At 40.4% G+C, this 24,052-nt stretch overlaps 1 protein-coding gene across 3 annotated transcripts in view; it reads right to left on the reverse strand.

The window, feature by feature from the left end:
• The window catches only part of vps13b (vacuolar protein sorting 13 homolog B), a 210,759-nt gene that overhangs the window by 44,854 nt on the left and 141,853 nt on the right, over positions 1 to 24,052 (reverse strand). For all 3 annotated transcript variants that reach the window (XM_088386303.1, XM_088386304.1, XM_088386305.1), the window contains 7 exons: positions 22,247 to 22,579; positions 21,057 to 21,462; positions 20,796 to 20,933; positions 15,250 to 15,609; positions 6,175 to 6,377; positions 4,857 to 5,073; positions 3,132 to 3,316 (listed from right to left, as the gene is read on the reverse strand). In XM_088386303.1, coding sequence (XP_088242429.1) covers positions 3,132 to 3,316; positions 4,857 to 5,073; positions 6,175 to 6,377; positions 15,250 to 15,609; positions 20,796 to 20,933; positions 21,057 to 21,462; positions 22,247 to 22,579 — 1,842 coding nt within the window. The remainder of the gene's footprint in view (positions 1 to 3,131; positions 3,317 to 4,856; positions 5,074 to 6,174; positions 6,378 to 15,249; positions 15,610 to 20,795; positions 20,934 to 21,056; positions 21,463 to 22,246; positions 22,580 to 24,052) is intronic.

A 24,052-nucleotide genomic window follows, 5' to 3' on the forward strand; every position in this document is an offset into this window, starting at 1 on the left:
CATCCAGCATTGACAAATATACATCTATGACTTTCTCATGGCTTATTACACAGTGGGCTCCGTCGTATCCAGCATGGATTCCGTAGAGATAAATTATCTCACCATTTCACATTACCCAAAGGTGATTTCAGTAATAGAGGGGGGCTGAGAACCTGCTCCTTTCAACACTTGAATGAAACACTCATCATTTGTTTAACAGACTTATTTTAGGCCAGAAACATGCCAGATGACAGAGGGATTAGAAGATGTGGAAAACACATGTTCATCAACCACAGGTTGCATTCTGCATTTTTGCCGTCCAACTCATTTTCACACATGAGTAGTCTCATGCATGTTAATGATGTCATCAATGTGCTATTTGCGGTATTGGCAGTCGATGGACTAATTGCCTTCATTAAGGGCTGAAAGTTTATTATTCATGACTGTTTTTTATATTTTGATGCAAAATCTGAGATATGCAGTAACATGTTTCTCTAACTAAAAGTCAGACAAGACAGATGATGGACAGGAGTTAAAGGTCTTGACATAGGTGTAAGTGTACAGACACATTTACCCAAAATTAAGTTACACACAAATTTGAATTTATTTTTGCCCAAATAAAAGTGCACTAACTCAAGATTATGCGGAACATTGCAAAATGTTTGAACTTGTCATGGCCAAGTCTGTGTCTCCCAACTGCCTGTTAATGATTATGATGATCACAGCAAGTACAATTAGATCTGTACACATCTAAAAAAGAAAGTATTTGATTTACATAAATCAGGAATATCACGCACATGCCAGGATCATCAGCCCAAACATTGTGTACAAGTAACAACTCAGAAATCAACAAGGTTTGTCATAAACTGAACGCTGCTGAAACAAGTGTCAACATAAGTTAGGTAGATACTTTATCTATGCCAAGGAAAACTTTGAAGCAAGGCTATTGTCCAGGAAAAACAGACAGGCCCAACCTCGTCAGTCGCATTTGCAGCATAACATACGGACAAAGGACAGACATTGCCTTGTAGCACGTCATTGACTTGTTTGACCGGTACCGACTAGTGATTGGAACTTTCTTATGTGGGACAAATTACTGGAAAATTCAACTGATACGTGGCTTTGGCGATTAATATTGAAAAAGTATGACTACTTCTGGATTTTTCAGCAGATCATTGTTGTGGTTGGAGCTCAAACATATTGTACCTGTATATCCAAAGTCATTGTAGTTCAATGTCTTCCAAAAGCACATATTATTGAATGGTCACTGTTTTAGCCAAAATGTTGAAAGACACTCATAGAAAATACTGAAACTGCATCCAGAGAGGAAAAGAAAGGGGCTCTAAAAGCAAGACTTAAACCATTTGTGGAAGATAAGAGGGAGGGTTTTCCCTTCATGGAAGATAATGAAACAAGGAAACACATCCACCCGATTCCCACAGCAAGCATCAATTTCGTTAAGAATCAAAAACACTCATTGAACTAATAAAAGCTCTTCTTTGGTTCACAAAAGAACAATGCAAAAATGATCATTTATTTCATTTTGAATTTACATTTGGCCCAGGACCTAAACATCACAAGTGTGCAATAAGTGAACTCAACTTTATTTATAGATAACACTAAATTTTAGTATTGGGGTAAGTCTTAAGTATTAAAATTAACACGCTAATAATTGTGATTGTCGTTCATTGTGGTTTACAACTGCACGGCAGCAGAGTGAGAAGTGTTTCTAAATTTTAATCACCTTCAGGTTACTAAATCAGGTAACCCAAATATTAGCATTATCCTTCAGATGATAATTTATCTCCTCCTTTTGGCTTAGTCTCAATTCTGAAGTTCCCCCAATCATCTTTGCCATCTATTTCAATCAAGCATTCACTCTCTAGCTTAATCGCTCTCTGCCTCCTTCAACTGTAACAGTATATGAGGCCAATCAGCTCAAGTCTATGAGCTTTGCTCATTCCAGATTTTACAGCTGTGGGCCCAGCTTGCACAGAATCTCAAGGCCGCAAGATACTGTGCAGTACTTCTGAATCCAACTAGGATGGGACCATGGCGAAAAAGTAAAATAAATGTGTGTAAACTACAATGTGTTTCGAATGTACTTCAATTCTTTCGCGTGGTGATTTGTGGTGGGCGGATGAGACAGACATTTCTTTCTCGCTCATGTCAACACTTTTGTTGATTGTCGCCACATCAAATTTTGAATCATAGCAAAACTGATGGCCGAGACTGGGCAACTTGTGAAATCTTGGGGAAGAACTTATGCTGGTACATTGACAAAACTATGATATGGTGTAAAATTGTTGTCAGAAATAGCAGTATGTTTGTACATCAGACACAAAGGAGATAATAAGGAGAGTGATTCAACAAAGAGGAACATGTCATTCAAATAATTATGCTGGAACGGTACTGAAATGGATAAAACTAGTGACAGAAGAAATAAATAGCGTGTCTCATCCCTCAGTGAACCTCAGTAGACTCAGTAGCTGCAAGAGCCTGCCAAAAACATAACCTCATCTGGGTTTGAAGACACCTGGCTTTTCACACCAGGGCATGTAAAATGACTTTCACAGCTGTCTCACCGTACATTACATGTTTGGAGGGGCAGTATGGCTCCATGTCATTCAATAACATGTAAGGTGTGGGTCTCTCTGGACTCAGATCATGAGAATCATATTGGCACACAGCCCAGCTTGGAGAATTTATTTGTACTTCACTGTGACCGATGTTGAGCAAGGAGGAGTGAAGGAACTGAGGATTATCTCTGCTCTGTAGGCGCCTACCACCTTCGACTTAGCAGCACGACTCCAAGACAGCTAATATATCCTGCATAGATGCATAACGCACCGTCACTCTTTGCATCCTCCAGATGTGACATCGTTGATAATGTGATCTACGTCTGTGTACGAGCGTACAGTATGTCTGTGTTTGAGCAGTGTTGCAAGACTGAGGTGTACGTCATTCTATGATATGTCATCTTGGCATTCCCAACTACAGATGCTCCGATGAGACCAATTCTGTCAGGAACAGACAGGTCATACAGTTGGGTCAGCACACTCACATTGACATAAACCAACACTTTTGTCCTATGTTGGGAATTTCAGCTCTTCCCAGTCGGCAATGTCACAAATGAATGTTCCCTTTTTTACCTGTAAGGCGTCCCCGAGGTCAGCCGTACTGATTTCTGGGTCTTCTGTGGTGTTGAAAGGAACTGGAGTTATCCTGATGAAGGTAAGGACACGAGGCTCAGGATACCTCCACAGCATTAGTCCTGGGCTATCTTCTGTTTCACTGTAGAACACAACCTCATGTGGTCCTGGCCATCTTTGGGAAGCTGTCAAAAAGTACAAGAATAGTAACATGAGTGACACACTGTATGTGCAAAGACACATACTTGCAAAAAAAAAAAAAAAAAGTATGTGAACTCTTGAAATTACTTGGATCCCTGTGTAATTGGTCATAAAATATAATCAGATCTTCATCTAAGTCAAAACAATTGTACACCAAATTTGTAAGCAGTGATATGTATCATGAACAAGTGTTTTCAACAACACACAGAAGTTGGATCTCAAAGACAAATACAAAATGATTTTATGAGTATCTCGATACATGGGTCAATTTTTAAGGGGAACGATTCCATTCAGTGGGATTGCGATTTAATATGGTACAGTTGTGGTTTTTGTCAAGTTTATTAATTAGGAAAAAATATGTATTACGAATTCAATTTATACCTAGCATGGATTCCTCATAAAAGATGAATTTCAGGTATAACATGAATTTTTTCAGAAAGAGGGCAAATCCTGTGCCTTCTTTGTTTCTCGTCTCTATTTCTCTGAGAAGTACTTCCTTTTGTTTTTAGTCAGGGCTTCTCGGATCTCATTTCCAGATTCAGAATAAAAATCGGACCTGGGATTTGACCAGATTGTAAAATGTCGTGCTGATGCATTTATAGGTGTTTCTATGGAACCTAAAACAAAACAAATGTTTCCATGCCTTCAGAATGTTCATGCGCCGAAGAAGCAAAACATAAACAGAGGGCTTGACTAAACCTTTTTTCTGTAAACAGCCATTGACTGAACCATGCCAAGCACCTGAAAAGCTGGATGACATGGATCGAAACATCTGAGTGCTGTTTGAATAAAACTGCGGCTGCTGTTTCGGATCCAAGTGCTTTGGAAAAATGTTTATTTGGGGGGGAATAATTTTTTGTCCCCAGGGGGTACAAAACTGATATTCTTTGTTGAGAACACATTTCAGGGAGTAGCAAAATCTGTCTGTGGGCAAATGCTTCTTTCATGTTAAGAGGCCAGCATATTACTCTCCTGCAAACAGACGATGAAACAAAAGCAAAAACAGACACTTTCATGGTTTTACTTTCAGTCGCATTAGCAGAGACCCTTTTGTTTTTTTTCTCTCGCTATCTTTCAGTTCTCCCTGAGTTCTTCCCGTCCCTTTGTCAGCCCTTGGGGGTGTACTTGCACTTCTCTGTATTTAGGGGACTGCTTTCCTCTGCCAGTTGACAACATGTTGCAAACAGATTGTTCCCTGGTTCCTTGTGCTAGCAATATACGTTCTTCAAAGATGTAAAACAGACCAAAAAACAAAGATTAACCATGGTTGACAAAGTGGATGACTAGTCTACGGCCAAGGAGTAGTTTCATGCTCTTTGTATGTTCCTATGTGTGCATGTTGAGAGCAACACACACAAAGCACCAAGAAAGTGAGTAAACAGCATGTTACTTTAAGTACAACAAGGCAGATAAGTCTGCTCAAACTCCTTTTCAGACAAGAAATCTCTGGTGGACACTGCTGTCGGGTAACCAACGTATCACCCAAATTTTGCCAGTCAAGATACAAGTACTATTAATATTCACCTGAGTCCTGGATGTACTGAAAGTGCCCTGTTCGCAGATCATCAGAGCTGTGTTCTGAGCGAGAACAGGAGGAACCTGGGGAGGCTGGTGGCTGGGTCTGGAAGGTCTTGGCTTTCGGGCAGTTTTCCAGCAAGTCCTCTTTCTGAGCGGCGTGATATGCTTGTAGGTGCTCCGCCACCAGCTTCAGACAGGTAAGATGCTCTTGTCCCCAGAAAACCTGTTGAGCAAAAGTAGAGTGGCTAGATTTTAGGTGGGTGGAGAAAATGGAAGAATTTACCAAACTAAAAAGGTTGTAAGAGTAATTCATGGTAAGATCAGGCAGCACAGTGCATTTGGAAAACCTGCTCCAGAGCACAGTTGACCCTAGTCAATTATAAATATTTGATATTACAATTTAGAAGCTGAAGGACACATTTATCCGGGGGTGCCAATAATTTAGGAGGGCACTGTAAATGCAGATGTTGGCCATTATTTTTCCTCCAAAACATGATGAGGCATTCACATGAGTCACCATTTTACAGTGCATCAGCAATAACACAACCTAGCATGCTCCTAACACGATGTCCCCATTCCCACACGCCACCAATGTGGTCCTGCTGGGGTTTGGACAAATGACCAGGAATCTTTGAGTCAAAAGATTTTCACACATGGTGGGCGCTGTGTGCCTACTACCAACTAATGCGTGCATGCAGATTTATGACTAAACTCTGAAAACAGGAAAATTTGGGGAGTTTCTTTCAGGCATTTGGAGAGAGAGAAAATCAGATGAAGAAATCGGAAGGAATTCCAGTGGTTTTTGTGCAGCACTTGATTAAAACACCACAAACACCAATATTTTCAAAAGGAAACATGCAATTATGTACTACGAGCAACCACTGAAAAAGATAAAGAGCGGGGTCACTCAGAAGTAGTGATGTGGAACAATACATTAGTAATAATGCAAACAGTTCGTCACATTGGAAAGGGGATTTCTCAGCTGGGACATTATGTAACTTTGAGCAAAAAGCCACATATAAAATATAACCCGGCCTAGAAATAGCCAAATAATTTTCCACGACTTAAATGGCAGATGAGACCTGAAGTCACACACACACTGTACTACAACTTGACCTGTTAATGCTGAATCCAAGAGGAAAAGCACAATAATAATCAATAATCAGTATATATATACGTATACTATTGAAGTGAAACCAAAAAGAACTCAAAGGAATTTCAATTGCATCTAACAATAGGAAAACATTTTCAGCCCTGAATGTTCCTGAGGTGCTTGAGCTCTTAGAAATGTTCTGCAACTATGACATATAAAGGGTATTTAGACCTGCAGCAAGCCTCCTTTCAGGTCCAGCAGCAGTTTGGGGGGACCGGTTTCAGGTCCAGGGCTACCACTATGCCGACACCACCTTGCCTCCAGTGAGCTGCTGCAAGAAAATGGCCCCAGTAGGAGATGGCTTCTATCCTTCAGCCCTGTTCTCATCAGCACATCTTGTAGCTGCAGCTGCACAGAAGCAGATTGTACCGCATCTGGGAGAACAGGAAAAGTGACAAGAAATGATGAAAGGTTACACAACCGTTTAGAAACATTGGACAAGGACGATGGAAAATGTTAGAGCACTCATACATAGCAAACAGTATCCACAGACATATTACATTACCTTATGAATTAGATGAAATACAGGAAAAGGCAATCAAACTGAATCAAGGTTTGTTGATTTAATAACTACCTTGAAACCTACAAATCCAAATAAGGTTGAACAGCTTGCAACTCAATCATTCCTGCCAAGAACTGTCCTAAAAAAAAACTTGTGCATGACATCATACAAGTGTCAACACAGAAAGAACACCACCGATAACTGAAAAAAGGAGAAAAGTGATGGAAAAAAAATATAATTGGATATATTCTCTGCCTCTGCTCCAGAGTATGCTCATTAGAGTATTGGGAATGATAGAAGAACAAGGAATGCACTTTACACTAACAAGTGGACTACGCTAAATTTATTGAATAAACTTCATGAATTTGACAAACCCAGTATGTGTCCCATCATCTCACGTCGGCTTGGCCAACATGTTTGAACAAAGACAGTGAGACTGAAAAAAATCCCTGTGGTGAAATCTGCATGATGAAGCCAAACACCCACTCATCCTGAAAGAAGCAAACATAGCAAAAGCCACCACAATAAGACAGCACTCTCTGTCCTTTCCATTTAATCGTAGATGGGTCATTAACTGTGGTCACAGGCTGTCCAGAAGTTGGCCTCTGAGTCTTCATAAATCAGCAGACTCCAACCCCATCTAGTAGTTGTTAACATGGCAGGGCTGAGCTGGTCAGTCACAGCAACGGCAACAGCAAGAGCAACAGCCCATTTGGAAACCTCAAACCAGAATGACTAATAATGCCCTGTGAAGTGGCCCTTTGCCTTTTTGACGGCAGTAATGGTCCCACTGAGCTTGGCTCGGAGTCCTGGGAAGCAAAAAATAGAGCGTGCACATACAACTAGAGTCCGCATTATCTTACACAGATGTCAAAGGGGATGATTAAAAATATATTATACATATTTTTTTAGCCTTGCAGCTTGATTGAAGTGTCAGTAAAAATGGGCTAGGTATATTGTGCTTTTCTTTGTTTGCTTATATTCTCAATCATCCAGGTCATAGCAATCTACAAAGGTGGAATTGAAGCAACTGGATTTTTTTTGGTCAGGTGAATTTGTTGTGTTTTTTTCTTTCTTATTTTCCAAACACATATGAATAGGACCTCTGCAACACAGCTATTGTGTAATACACAACATTTCACTTTTCAACAGCTATGACTAATTTAGCTTAGCTACAGTTAAATGTAACCGATACCGTATCAACGTCATTACATTTTTGTTTTTTTATTGACTTGGACAAAGAGAGTGGGGGAATTCTATCCATCAGCCTCAAACAAAAAAAAAAAATGCAGCTGCGTACAGGTAAGGTTGTTGCCAGTGTTCCATTTGGAAAGTGATATCCAGTGGACTACATACTTGGCACAAGGATTCATTTGCCAATTCCTGTATCCAATCAATAATAATGCAAAACATTTCACATTCAAGCCACAGCTGTTTGCAGAAATTCCAGTGGGCTCTTCTGGGGTGATGTAGGATAGGTGGACTTTTAAAGAGAACTGGAAAGTGGGAGTGGAACAGGAGCTGATTAACTAACGAGACAAATGTATGTGGTCTTACAGAGGGTGGAGGTTATGAGCGACGTATGTGACACATATCCTTCCAGACTTGGAAAACTGACTAAGATGCGTCTCATTCAAAATTCAGTGGTAACACTGCAGCAGCACTGTTCCAATGAAAGAGGGATTTTCTTGTATAAATCATTTTGAAAGATTACACAGGGATGAGTCATTTCTCCAGGAGAGATGCTCTTGATACATGTTGGCAGTTTACCTACTGATGTCTCCTGGTGTTGTGTTGTGAGAGTTGTTATTTATTAAACAGGATTATTTTCATGGTGAGGATTTATTTGACAGCTCACGGAAACTCCCGAGCAGGGTTGTTTAGATGTTGAAAAGTGATTTTTTTATTACTATTTGAGTGGGAGACACAAATACAGACACATGCTAATCCATAGTTAAACTACAGAACGTACAAACTAGTGAGCCCAAAACCACACTACATGCTCTTTAGATCACACACAAGTGTTTAAAAACAGTACAATGGGGAATTACTGTAACACTCTCATCAACATTTATAGCCTAGTTGACCTCACGATGCTGCAGTTTGAACCAGAAGCACCAACAGCAGCAGCTCACAATAATTTGCTTAATTTGGAATGATTTACTGGGGTTGGGGTGGCGGGGGAATCACATGCCATTTTTCCATCCAGTCAAGTCAGACTCTTATTTGTAACCTCCTCTGTAACTGTATTTTGGCCCCAGGAGATGAGTCAGCAGACAGCTAAAGACATTAAGCGGCATAACAGAAACATGCAATAAAACTACTTGGGAATACAGGAGAATGAACCAGGTGTCGGCAATGTTCTGTAGAGGTAATCAAATACAATTTGTTGCGTTTGCAGAACAAATGACGCACAAACTCAACAGGAAGAGATCCTAATGCATGTATTATTTCACCATCATGTTGATAAAAATGGAAGATTCTGGTAAATGCAGACATTGTAGGCTCTGCATAAGGGGGAGGTTCTTGCTTTGACATAGAAAAATAATCCTGAAAAAGATGGACTGAAATTTGTGCACAGCAGAATGTTGACCTTTGACTTGAGCTACCTCAGCCATCTTGGGAATGTGAACCTTTGACCTTGACTGCGTGTGCCATTTTGGTTCACAAACCGTTGAAAATCTCTTCATAACATATCACTTTTAATACTGCAGTGTCACTCCAATATTGTTTTACTGTCAGATTCATTCTAAGGGGCGGATTGCACCAGAAAGCTAAACACACAATGAGGAAGTGACAAAAGCCAGTGTAGAAGTTGCAAAACTATACTTAAGCAGAGCTGAGTGGAAATAAGCACACCTGCTGGTCACGTTGGAGATAAAAATAAGAGGTTCACACATGACCAACAGTGAGAACTTTATTAGTCAGGCATGGACATGTACAGTATGCACACGCAGAGTCAGTCAAACAACCACACACATGGGAACTCCTACAGCTGTTGTTTCGGGGGCATTTGATGCTGTGTTAGCATTCACAGTTCGAAAGCCTTATATGGTAACATGGCAAAATCATACTTGCATATAAACATGTACCATACACACATTCACTCATAGTGATTGAATTCCAAATTATAGGCTTTTAAATCACTTTTGGAGTTTCACTAACTTGTGGGCATATACGTTAGGTTCATACCTTACCATATATGTGTGTAACTGTCGGCTTCAGTACCAATCTGTGGACATTAGTAAATCAGCAAATAAGAACTTGACATATATTGGCCCTGTATATGATCCGATCAGGAGAGCATATTCCAGGAAGCTTGGTGCACGCGTGGCTGACTGATGTAAAGAACTGGAACAATGTCAAAACGCTGAGAACATTCAATCAGAGAGGTGCATATGCTAACCTTCACCTGTATAATATTCTACAGACCTGCCATTAATACAGTGCACACCAGCCTTTCTCTGCAGACTAACATATAACATGTCATTCCAGCAACTAAGTGGGTGGTGTGCGTGGAAGTTTTTGTGAAGTAAAATACATCTCTGGCAAACACTTGGGTAAGATTAGATAGGATCGAGGCTGATTTACTGTCTCAGTTTCTTCCTGGCAGCCCTTATCTGACCACTGGCTGGCTGATTTATACTTCAGGGTGAACTGGTATCAATTAGATGAAACCTAAAGGAGTCATTACCTAAGTAGCAGAACCCTCAGTAGACTAGCTGGGATGCTTAGAGTAATAGAAATAATATATTGTCACTCACCACAGGAATACACTTTCCACTTACCACTAGAACACTATAGGGGAAACTGGTTCCATAGGGGCGGACATCACAGCCCGAGTACAAGTGTTGTATGTCATCTAAGTCATTAGACGTTCCCTACGTGATAAATGTTGGTCTGTAACACATGTGCCAAGCCAATTCATTATCCAGAAGAAAAGGCGAGTAATGCTTGGGAAATTTTAGGAAACATGTTTTCATTTGTTGTCAAAGTTCTGGAATGGCAAGTGGAACAAAGAGTACAGATTCGAAATTCTTGTCTTTTATCACCATGAACCTCCCATATCGAACACAAGAGAAAGGAACAACTTTTTTATAGCGAAATTGCATGTAAGCGAAGCAGAAAAAAAAAAGTTGATGAATAGTAATAGCTGTATTCACATTTCTCTACTTAATCCTGGCATGTTAGATTCTGCAGTGTGGGGAAGCACTAACATTTTATGTGCACATGTTAATAAAGTGCGGCAAAAAGATAATGCTGCAGATATTTGTGTTCATTTTCCAAATTTACATCCTTAAAAAATATATTAGTAAACATTTAAATAAATAGTTTATTGCTACAACTCCGGGTATATTAGATTTTTATGTCCCAATTATGATACTATAAGTACTGATGACATAAATGTTTATGAGTAGCCTATCTCAGACAAAGCAAATATCTAAGTCAAAGGCACGCATACGTAAGGAATATTTGTAAAAATACTGTCAAAAATTATATATATATATATGCTGCACTGATTCATTTCACATATATTAAACGTACAGATATGAGAGGAAAAAAGTAACAATTCATCATCATGTCTGTTTCTTTGGCCTTTTCCACCTGTGAGTGGCAAGAGGAAACTGACAAGTCTGTTTTGTGGGAACAAATAATTAGTAATAAATACAATAAAGATAGTTGAAGTGAACTTGGAACTGTGTTGCATTTTTTAGTGAGAAAACCAACAGATTTGAGCATCATTCAAAGATTATCCAAGAATTAGTATTAAACTGATTGACACAAAATAAATATTGGGTCACTTTCACATTGTTGCAGACGTTTTTCGTTACAAGTGTGCAAGAGCAAATCGCCCTAAAGAAGTGGGGTGGTAAGGTTGGGAGGAGGGCTAAGGGTGTCATGGCTGTTGGGAGGGGTCCACAGAGGCACTGGACCGAGGTGAAAGCTTGGCATGTCAGACTACACACGCACATGAAAAAGTAGGCGTGTGTGTTCGTAGGAAGTCGGGGGCACTCTTTGGGCAGTCTGACGGAGAGTTGAGAGATTAGGGAAGGTCCTATTTCACGGACCTTTGGACATCTGTTCTCTCTATTTTTGCCCACCTCCCTCCTTTCTTCCAATGAACTATGAATGCCCCTCTACCTTGGGGAGTGGTGAGCCGTGGACGGAGGGAGGGAGGGATGTGGGGCTCCCACTTGCTTTTCATTAACACAGGATCTGGTAACACACCTCACTGTCAACCTAATCCCCCCTCTCTCCATCTTGTTCCTTGGCAGAGCGTGGCTGCTCTGACCAGGTACAGACCCCCAGATGTTGGAGCAGCTCGAGTCTCATGAAGACAAGCTGGCCGGGGTGGGTTGAGTGCAATGACACATTCAGGGGAGACCTCCGTTTTGCCCGCTTTCTCGCCTACTTTATGCCCTCTATCACATCTCATTCTTTCCCTTTTTGCCATTCTCTTGTTCACTGACGTCTTTTTCCAGTGAATCTTGACTCCCCTCCACAACATCTGCTCTTTGCGCATTGATTAATTTTGCCTGTATCCTCATTCTGTTTCATCTATTTTGTTTTTCCTCAATGTTTCATCAATCTTCTACAATGCTTCCTTTGAAACTATTTTCCTTCCCTCTTTCTTTCCCCTGACCTTACGTCTCCTTCCAAGCACACTGACTTTCTGGTCAGTTGTGCCATGGTTCATCAATATCAACTATCATCTACTCAGGGCTGGGAGAGCAACACGAGTAGCAGCGGTAGTGGCAGCTATTGTACCGGTAGTCTTATTACATTCTCCTGTCTAACATCTCACATATATACAGCCAGTCCCGTGGGGGTCATTTCAACTGACTGATTGAGGCTACTCCAGATGAAATCCTAACTTCCATCTGAGTAAATTTCCAAGGTATCTTTTTTCAGAGGTAAGGACTGGACAGAAGAGTCTGGAGTGGTGAGTGATGGAGGTGATTCGGCTAAGTTAAAAAGAAAAAAATGTAACGTTGTGAAAGAGCTCTATCCTAACAAACAATCAGTTGTTATAATTGAAGACATCTGCCTTCTTATGATGGCAGCAAATCTGGAAACACTGTGAGAAGGTATTTTGGGGGAACATAGACAATTTGGGATTTGACAGACCTGTAGAAGAGTCCTAGAATTCTCCAGTGAGTAAAAAAAGGTGAGGCAAACAAGTCACTCAACAGCAAAGATTTGGACATCTGCTTTCAAAATACTCTTTCCCACACACAAGCTTACACTGACTTTCTGGTATTCCACTGACAACATCTACAACTTTCACCCCACGTGAACTTTTCAACATTCTTTCAATGAAGGGGCCAAGAGAAGAAATATTAGCAAACATAATGAGCTAGACAAAAAGAAACCACACAGGTTTTCACCAAGTGCTCAAATAGGAATTACGAGGAAGCAAATAAAAGTTTTGCAGCATATTGTGACAGTGTTATATTTATAGCAGTGCCGCTCAGAACAGATGTGCATGTCTACATAATCTTGCTGGGACATATCAACAACCAGTTTGGAGACAAATTGCATTAATATCAGTAAAACTACTTTGGTCCAAACTAAATATTTGTACCGTATCTCCTGTCAATTTGTAATTCAATGACAGCATGTTTTTACCAATACAGTGAAACTTGTATGGAAAACAAAAATTAACTTTGAACACGTGCTTTCTTTCCCTTATAAATGTCCACGAGTGCTTCTTTTGCTTCTACCTTTTTAAATAAAATCAGAGGGAAACACCTGTCTTTATTACGCAGAACTACATAAGACACGATGGAATTTTGCTCTCCCTATTTAAAGATCTGACCAAATGTGAGAAAAACTAGCATCCGGTAACAACTTGTCTTCACCCTTAAGAGGTTCCATTGTGCATTTTTGTCAACGTCAACACATCCGAGATGGAAAAAGCTGATGAAAATTGGGGCAGCATGTAGTATTGTTTCATTGTGCAGTTAAGTATACTAAAGTAAACAAAATGCAAGCTGTTGGAGGTTTTAATTAGACACTGACCCACACATATCAAAGTATAATGTAATCCTATATCAGCATCTGTAAAACAGATGTAGGCACTTATGTAGCCCTGCTTCAATTTTGTCTTTGTCCCTCAGCAACCGTCGTGAGAGGTTCCACAGCAATGTAGTCTGTACAAACAAGTCACTTAGAAAAGAAACTTCTAACTCCATGAGAAAGAGCCACTGTCTCTGGTTCTTCTGTTATAATTAGCAATGCATGCACAAGCTGTTATGACTGCAGATGTGGTTAAGCACAGAAGTGAGAAATGACATTTAAATGCACACAACGGAATGCCACAAAGACATTCTTTTGCGTGAGGATAAAACATGTCAGTGACATTACTTCAAAGCTGATGAACAAGAAGAATACTGATCAAGAAGGCGGTGAAAAACCCCCACAAGACGATCTTTGAAGGCAGGATTTTTGTTTTGTTTTGCCGACAACAGCATTGTTTCACAGTTGCAAGCACAAGGGGGGGTGGAAAGGGGGCTGCGAATAAATTTGTAGGCTGACAGTGATGCTAAAAATTTAGTAGTCTGACAGTGATGAAATGGTCAAACTTTGCAAACATGGCCAAATGTGTTTTATTTCTCAACATACTGTCCCTTGAGGTCCAGTCACTTCTTCCAGCGGTGTTGGATTAATGGAATAATTCTCATCCTGACCCCTCAAAAGCAGATATAACCTTATCTTCCCAGCCAATGAAAAAAAAAAAAAAAGTGTGCTGAATCAAGAGAATATGGACGGTGATCAAGCATATCAAAGGCATTGCAACAGACTTGGGTGCGGGAGCATTTTCCTGGGAAAACAGAATCTTTTTTTGCCAGTTTTACAAGCTGTTTTGACTTCATTACCTTCCACAGCAGCCTCAGCAAGTTGGTATAGTGACCTTTATTGATAGTATAGCCTTTCTGAAGGTAATTAATGTATCAGTTTGTATCCCAGAAGACGGCGACCATCACATTCCCTGCTGATTAAACCATCTCGACTTTCTTCGGTGGGGTAGAGATGGATGTTTCCGCTACATAAACTGCTGCTCAACATTCATCTTGGGTTAACGTTTAAGAAAGCTTCACTAAGTGCTGCTTTTGCATCATCTGGTGTGCTGATTATGTGTTCAAAGTCATGGCACCCATTGAGCAGAAACCTTGGACATGTCATTCCAGCAAAACTACAGTGAAAAGTGTACTGTAGCACCAAGCAAATCCTTCAACGTTTTGTAACTACGATTACTGCTAGCTTTGCGAGCAGTTTAGCAGTCTTTTCTCTTGTTAATTACTACTCATCACCCTTCCTTGATAGTGATACTTATCAGAATTGTAGCTTATTTGTTGCCATGGAAGCAATGATGAAGAGTGACAGTTTCAAACGGTGCAAGATGCACCAATGACAACAAATGCAAATATCTCTGCACTTCTGAAGTGCAAAGGTGCATGTGAAAATTCCTAAACTAAAGGAAAGAAGCAAGTAACTCCCTTGTATACAAACTGTCCAAAAATGCTGCCTTTGGATCATTCTTACCTTGAGGCATGTAATCTGATGAGACTTTGTTTTAAGTGAATGAATTGTATAGCTACTTTTCATATTTGCATAACCGAGAATGCATTAATTTTGCAGAGGCGATTAACATATTTAAACAAGAGATTTTGAACTCAACTGTAAAATGTGATATCTTAATGTAATTTCCATGTGTACCAAAACAAATTAGTTTTACTCACCCTCAATACTTGGGCCTGTCTTTAAGTTGAGATTTCCCATCAGTGATGACACAGACACAGTCACGCTGGGCCTCATCGGATGGGCCTCCGTTTCCAGGACAACCACAATCTGTGTAGTGTGGAGCGAGACCTTGTGGAAGGACAAAGCCAAGGCATCAATGCTGCTTGGTTTACTCGGGCCAAGACTTGGATAGGGTGGGGAAAAGGCCCTGGTTGGCATCTTGGCAGGTGATGAATGAGAGGTGAGGGTGCTCCATGTGTGGTTTGGCAAGATTTTCTTCAGGTAGGCTTTGGTCTGCTCCAGTTTGACCAGTGTTGGGTTGATTTTCAAGGGGCGAGAGAACTGTAAATTCAGTTCGGCTGTAAAGGGAAGCAGAGAGATGGAATTAGAGGGATGAAAAGAGATGAAAACACACTGTACTATCAACATTTTACCACAAGTTCCCTGGAATGGATTTAGGGCAATATTTTAAAAACCAGACAATGTGCTTGACTGTGTAATATTTATGACATGGTGAGTTAGGACGATATCAAGGCTGCTAAAAGGAGCAATGCTTTCAGTGAGGAAGTGACAAACGCATTGTCATCATGCTTACACACACATACACACACTGGTCTTAGGGCTTTGTGGGTGTTCCGACTTCTGTGGTTTTGCATCAGTGAATGTGAAATTGCAATTTTCTAGTCTATTCATTTTATGATAGGCAATTTAGTGATGGGCTATTTAGTGTGTGCAAATGCTAAAACAAGTCTTCTTAATGTTAGTGTTAACCCAGGACGCAACCTGAATAAATAGTGAGTTGGGTACGGTCCCTGCTAGTGATTTGAAAATCCAACATAACAGAACAAATTTCATTTGGTTCCATAAAAAAGGGGACAGGCTTCATCAGTGTTCCACTGAGCAAAACGTGCTGCTACCAAACCCACGGGACGCTGCATTTTATCGCATCTCATAAATCAAACTTCAAGTCCTTCTCTCGAATCGTTCAGCTTTGCTTGCAAAAATGTGTTTGAGAACAGATGGTCTCAGTCTCACTCTCCTGTTCTTATAATCAAACATATACAAAACATAAATGAATGTGGAAGAGCATGAAAGGGAATCTTTCCTTTATGAAAGACATAAATTCAAGTCGTCTTTTGCTTGTGCCTTTGTGCGCTGCAGTCTTCAAACACTTGACTGGAATTTACAGAGACACATGAATTAACTCCATGCCGTGTTACACCACTTCCATTATCCCATTTTTCCACTTGGTCATGACGATGGGAGAGGGAAGCAGCTCAAAACAAGTCCAGCTGCTTTTCATGGTATCCTCACTAGTGCTTTTAAGGAGGTTTAGACCTTCCGTATGTCTTGTTCCCAGGTACAAGAACGACATGACATGAGCAGCATTGACAAGAGAGCCAATGTACGTATGCAAGCAAGCACAAACACATGCAAACACAGACCCAGCCACTGTAACTTGGATTCTTTTGTTTAATCCAGTGGAAGTGAGGCAGATGGTCAAAAGGAAGGATGCAACTGGAGGGCAGATAGGTGCAATTTGCTGTGCAATGTTGCTTATCATTTCCACCTGACTTACACTAGGAAATTTTCCGGAGATGGAATAAAAAGGCATGCATTGCAGCTGTTCATTCAGCGTACAAGTAAGTTTCTGTGCACCCCCTCTCCCTGTTTTTTTTTGGGACATTTCATGTAGCTCATCTTGCTTCTGTCCTCTTGTAGTCAACCAGATCTTTTACTTTTCCACCAGGCCCCAGCCTAATCAACCCCACCCAGGCTGCAATCACATAAAGTTGGCTCTCATCATGGGCTGTGCCTGGCTCTGTGTTCCCTGCCATACCAGTACACAAGTGTTCCTCCGCTATATAGTTGTGTATTTCTGTTATGCTATTACAATTTTGGAATTGTTTTGTTGTTGTTGTTTTTTATAGTACATTATAGTGTTTCCTGTAATGCCCTTGAACTTTACAGTTGTGTGTCAAACATTGAGAAAAGAGTAAAACACAATGAACACACACAGGAGCTGTTGTTGGTCAGATATCACTCATATGTCGACTTGTTGACTTCACACAGATCGTACCTGGCCTATCTAAATGTGCATATCTATTGGACTGTATAATTATGTAAAGAGAGGGATTTTTTTTTTTTTCGAAGGGTGAGTGTTGGGCAGGTAATAGAGACGGGTGCTCTAAAGAATTCATTAAAAGTTTTTCTGTGTGGCACCTTTCTGTATAAATAATCCATGTTACAAAATGGATGAATAAATGCAGCCTATAAATGTGTGGCTTATATTAAAGAGCCCTCAACAGTGCAGGTATTTGAGTAGTTGCTATGGGTAGAAAGCCTAAAAGAGGAACGGGCATCGGTTCTGTAGATCAAAAATTACTGCTGGTCGTTAAAAAAAACAGTCCTTAATATGAACAGGCTGGGAGGAATCATACACAGGCCCTCTCTGATGTCAGCTTTGATTAGCACTACTGAAACTGTGACAACGGTGCATACACATCTAGGTTTGTGCACAACGGTAGTGGTGCTCGGATAAAATGTGCTTATTAAGCAGGTTACCTTGCATTTTTGGCAAGGTCAAGCGTAACATTGTCCCTTTGAACCTGCTGCGTGTGTGCGCAACAACCACAAAGTTTGTTTTCATCTCCGCCCTCCTTTGAGTCTCGGGCTGACATTTTCTGCTTGACTTTTGACAGCAGAGCAGCTGTGTCAGACACAGGTGGCGATGTGTCCAATTACACGCTTCCTGTATGGGTAGAGGATGTTTGTGCAAGGATGTGTTTGTGTGACCAAAAATGCTTAAAGGGTATCTGTAGAATCCCAAAGTCACAAAAGAGTTTCATGCATATATAAGGCCAGTGATACATGCCTAGGATGCCATCTGAACCAAATTAGAATGGTTCTAGATGGTTCGGAGGTGCACAAGCTTGTATACAGTAACTGACAGAAATTCTTAAAAGCCGTACTTTGACGGGAACCAGGGACGTAGAAGAGTAATGGTTCCAATTTGTTCTAGCTAATCTATCACCTCCTGCCTCTCATTGGAGAGAAGGCTGATCTCTCGTTTCCAAGTGGTAGCAGTTACATCTTTGGACTTGCCGAATGACCTGCTATGAGACTGGAACTGTTTAGGGAATATGACACAAGGCAGAAAAGACAATGTTTGAGGGTGTGCCACTCTGTCAATGACTAAAGAGCGAGGGGGGAAAAAAAAAGACTGACCTACTTTAAGGCAATCGCAGATAAACATTGGGGAGTTAAAAATCCAAATTGTATATTAGTTATGTTAATTGCAGTTTGTGATGGCTCTGCTGACACACCATCCAGTTGAACATGAAGCAAGACCTTGAGAGGGTAGGTTGGATGGGTCATTTGAAAGAAAGGCAGCTCAAATTGCAAGCAGATTGCTTCAAACATACAGCAAAAAATAGCCTCAAACTGGTATGTGCCCCGATGACATCTCATTTAAATAAATCACATATCTGAAGCAGTGTCAAAGCAGATGATACACCTGCAGTGCACACCCAGGGGAAAAAACATTAGGGGGGCTTACACAAGAAACCAATTAAATTGTGGATGGTTAGAAAAAATCCAGAAGACAATTTCGGCATACATCACTCTTTCGATTTCTTTCTACTTGGTTGTTACACGTGGACAAAACTGCAGTTCTCTTTCCATTTGAAAATACATCTGAAAAGCGTTAGTAATAAAAAAATAAAAATTAACTCATGCAAATCAAGCATGCTATTTTTTTATTTTATTTAGCAAAGCGGCCCAATAACATGAATATGCCTCCTTAAATGTTAGATAGTAGGTCCTGTGTTCTTTGTACACAGAGCACAGGCAAATTTGCTTCATCTTCATTAGGAGGCGATCGTCCCCAATAATGACGGCCCAAATAAATAACAATCAATAAATAAATGAATAAATAAATAAAAGTGTAGGAAGAAGTGTGCAACTATGAAGGGTGCCCTGTGAAGGGAAACCAGTAGCATGTGTAGTCAATTCCAGATCTTTGCAACATACGTTGACCTGTGATGTGTGTGGGAGGCAGGGGCAACCTCACACTAAGCTTGTTCATGATGGCCTCTTACTTCCACGACTGAGACAATATTGTACACTAGTAATTCATCAAGTGATCTTAGCGTAGGTTTAAGTTAGCATTCGGGGTGGGACAATTTTATTACTGGTGTTTACTGTGTGATTCCGCCCTCAAGGGTTCTCTTAAACGAGTGTCTGTTTCTATTTGAGTATCCGCCGGGAGTTGATAAGGCTCATCTGGCTGTCAACTGGAATAATCGCCATCAATCAATATACAGAATAGGATGGAGCCTATATAAAATGGACTGCTGCTGGTTTGCTCTGTCAATCAGTAATTTAATGGATGAACTATCCATAGTATTATTTGTATCAAACTTGAATACCTGTTGTGAGCCATTGCTTTTTATAGTTTACTAACAATCATTTAATTTGATAAAAAGTAAACCAAATTTATACTTTATCACACACAAACAGACTCTATGGTGAATTCTGAACAAGAGGAACTGCTATCCCTCAAAAAAGTACCAAACAAATCATGCGGGTGATTTGCTGTGGCCACTGCGAGTTATTCACATATTTAGAATTTCTTGACAAACAAAAACAAGGAGAGTTTTAATAAAACCGATAAAACAGTCTTCATTTTATCTTGACCTGCTTTTGGTGCCTTCAGCGCCTCCAGATTTACGGTACATTTCTACCTTCCTCCCCCTTGTCTGTCCAAATCACATTAGGTTGTAAAAGTGTTGGATTTGTGAGATCAACAGATTACACAAGAATCCAGATGATTTGCAGCGTAGCCTGCCCAGTAGGAGACTCAGCGGTATAACTCTAGAACTATTACACGTTGCTATGTTTAGTGATGTACACTAAAATAAAACATAAAGATAAAGAATTCTGAGGCTAAAATTTTAAAATTATGACTTTGATATTGAAAGTCAAGGTTCACTCTTTTTTTTTTTTTACTTCTGGTGTCCTCTGAAAGCAGCAGATGGGTAGCTGGAAATCTGTGTGTGGCTGCATTGTGTATTTTCTGTGGTGTACAGAGCAGCATTGTGTGGCTCTGAACGATCCTTGGTGGACGGATATGCTGAGGGCTTTCCGTGGACAGCAGGAAGGGATGTGTGTGGCTGAGGGGGCAAAATTCATCAATAACAACTACAGTCCGGGCGGTCTACTGGGATCAGGGAGCTAAACTATGAAGGATTTCCTGCGCCTACACACACTGTTCATGGATTGATGAAGTCCCAAAAGGGATGAGGAAGTTCCACTTACTCATCCATTCAAAAGCCCACTCACACAGTTGTTTATTACAGATCAATTTGGATAAAACGTAAGACAAACCCATGGGTTTCAATATTTAGCTTCAGGCCGAGCCCTGTGAAAAGCAAACACGCGGTACACACAATGAAATCCCAAGGAGCGTTCACGTTAGATTAAAAAAAAATCATCTTAAATTTAATCTCTGAAGAAAAGCCGTGTAAAAGTGAACGCAACCTACCAGGTCCATTGAGGAAGTCTTTAATCTGAAGGCACAGCAGAGGTGGAGGGATGCCTGTTTCACTGTCCACCTCACCTGCTGCTGTCTGGAGCCAGCACACATTGTAATCCAAAGACTCTGGCAAAGTCTTTCCTTGGTCTGAACAGGACGACATGAATGGAAATATTCAAAAGCAAGGAAACAACATCAAAAGCAAATTATTTTAGGGGTAAAACATTATACGCCAAATAACATTGCAAGTGTTGTTTGGCTCTCTCATACCTAGGCACTTGTAGTCGGAAGCCACTCCTTTTAAGGCTACATCAAACACAGAGAACTCCATTCTCTGCTTACGATGGTGGCAGCTGAGAAGAGCAGAAGGTTGGATCACCTGCAGGTAGAGCAGTGGTTCCAGCACCTGGTCAGCAGGCCCTCTTCTTCCGGGCTGCCTTACAACTGTTACCCCGAGCGCTTGGCGTGCTGAAGAGCGGCTGGGGGTTGACAGGGAGTTTAGGGAGAGCAGACTGCCTCTCAGCATCGGGGAGACAGGCTGGGGGACATTGCTGTTGAGGATGTCTTCAGCCGTTAGGTCTGTCAGAGTAACCTGGGCAGAGTCTGGAGATGCCAAAGTCGAGGCTGGAGGTGGCTCAGGCAGAATCTCGGGCTGATTGAGAGCACTCTTACCGACCTGAAAAAGGTGTCACCAGATTGCTAAATATATTTGATAATTTAATAAAACATTAAGAAAATACAGTGACTATTTTTACAGGCCCACACATAATTTAACACGTCTTACTGTGCATTAGATTTAATATTTTCCCCATTGAACAAATACAGGCATTATTAATATGCATAAAATTCACAGTTATCATTTTACTGCAATCCTGGCATGCTGCATTGATATCTGTTCTTTCTGAATTGTGATTATCAAATTAATCCATTATTTGTTAATTGCTGAATTGTTTAGATTGTGTTTTAATTTAAGATTGTCCAGATGGTTGTAATTTCTTCTCTACAAAATATATTTAAATAGTCTTTGTAGTACTCCATGAAATGGGACTGATTACTCTCGTGTTGAATCAAAATAAAACATTTGCTTTGAATTTGGAAAACAATGGCAAAGTTCTTGCCAATTTTCTTACATGTTATGAAACAAACAATCATCATTATTTACTCGTGCATTCTCTACACAGTCGATTCGAAAAAAGTTATGTTTTTCAATGACAAATTGAAAATTAAAACGCATTTTTAACCCGATTGAGCTATAAAATAATCAACAGATTAATCAATCATGAAAAAAGATGTGAGCCCTAATTTGAGTAAGTTTCATTATTTGTTTACATAACAAATGCTTATTTATGTTAAACACAGACACAAAGGGTGACTCACATGCGCACACTCCAACGCACACACACACGTACGTATAGGACCACAGACACCAGAAGGAGCTTCCAAGTCACAGTTGTGTTTACCTTTTCAATGGGCTCTTTCCTATCCTGTGTGCAGTCTAATAAAGTGGGGACCTGTGGGGCATTCGAACATTCATAGGCCATGACAGACAGCCTACTAGCAGTAAGAAAGATGTCGAATGGAATAAAGTTGAGGTTTTTGGTAATGGTGGACTTTTGGGAGGGCCTGGCTATGCAGTGGTGACTGGTCCCACTTTGCTGCTCAATCTGGACAATTCGGATGCGAGCGCTGTCGCTACCGAAACCACTGTCCTGCCCGTTCCCACTGTGACGAGAAGAGGAGTCGATGCCTGTCAATGAGCCTCGACTGCTCTGCTTCTGCTCATGTTTACGCATCTGCACACAAGCACAAAGAAAACAAAGGCCACATTTGATTCTCAAGTTACTACTGCTTGTGTTGCACTTATATTATTGGATATGTCACCACTTGAAACACCAACATGCCATTGCCTGATTAGATAAGATCAGTAGTGTGGTGATGGGTGTGTCATGGTTAACATCCACAGACAGCAAAAAAAAAAGAAAACAAAACATAGGAAACTATGACAATGATTGACATTAAGGTGTAGACAACTTTACAAATACAAACACCAAAACACTTGAAAAAACTGGTATAAATGGTTGGCATAAATGAAAGGAAGAACAAAGATGGAAGCATTTTCATCTTTGCAGAGCGTTATTGTGTTCTGATCCTTTACGAGGCATAAACCAAATAGCTGACTTGATTAAAACCATGGACCAATTGACCAACGAAAAAGAGCATCGTATAGCCACAGAAACATTAAAGGCATGCTGTGGGATCTTTTTTGTGGTCTCCAACATCATTGAGTAACTTTGAAATATTGAAGATATCTTTTAAGAAGGGCTTCACTCTTGTAAAATCCAATTGTTTTTTGCAGTGGCTGTGGTATCGGGCATAAAGCAACCCAAATTGTATGCTTGGCTCCAGATGTGGAGAGTTCCAACCATAGTGGCTATAAAAGATTTCATAGCCAGAAGATACGGTTCGAGGCTAGACTGCAGGGATCCGAACGATAATGAACAAACGGACATGTTTAAATGACAAAACATGGCTCTCAAAGAACCAAAATGACAAGCAAGCAATTATTTATGTAGTACTTAAATTGATGGTTGAAATAAAAAATAAATGAAATATAAACTCCCGTTATGGTTCAGGTTTTTGGTGTATCTTAAATAATTATAAAGGCCTGCATAACTAAAGATTAGTGGCCAACTACCACACCATGTTTTCAGATCACATCAGTACACGTGTTTGCATTCAGTTATCCACTGCTATTTTTATATATTACATTATTTTGGAAAGGAGTGCTTCCAATGAATGCAAGGTGCAGAGCATCCAATTGTACCCTCATCTGATCAACTTGCACATGGTTGCTATTACAGCATGTACGCTCAGCTGCCCCCCTTGCACTCTACATCACTCCCTCCCGCCCACTCCATGGGAATTTTAAATGTATATTATTGCCGTGGCAGAGATAGTGTTTCAAGACCTCTGAGCAAATAGTAAACCCACTGGCAGCACATTAGACAGAATACTTGACTTATTAGATATTTCCTAAACTAAACAGTGTCATCAAAGGCTAAGAACAAGAGCCATATAAAACGCCGCGGCACGCCTGCCTGTTCTGTTCTTTTAGGCCCGGCTTTCACAGGATCGGCCCTGTCAGATCCCTTTTTTTTCCCCCAAGGCTGATTGTAGACAGGATGTGCATGTGCACTTCTATTTCTGTAGAAAAGTAAGGTTTTGCTAAAAAATGAAGAGTATGGGCTAATTTCCAAGCATGTTTA

This window comes from Syngnathus floridae, chromosome 10, assembly GCF_059516105.1.
Source record: "Syngnathus floridae isolate MCC-2025c chromosome 10, RoL_Sflo_1.0, whole genome shotgun sequence".
Taxonomy (NCBI): domain Eukaryota; kingdom Metazoa; phylum Chordata; class Actinopteri; order Syngnathiformes; family Syngnathidae; genus Syngnathus; species Syngnathus floridae.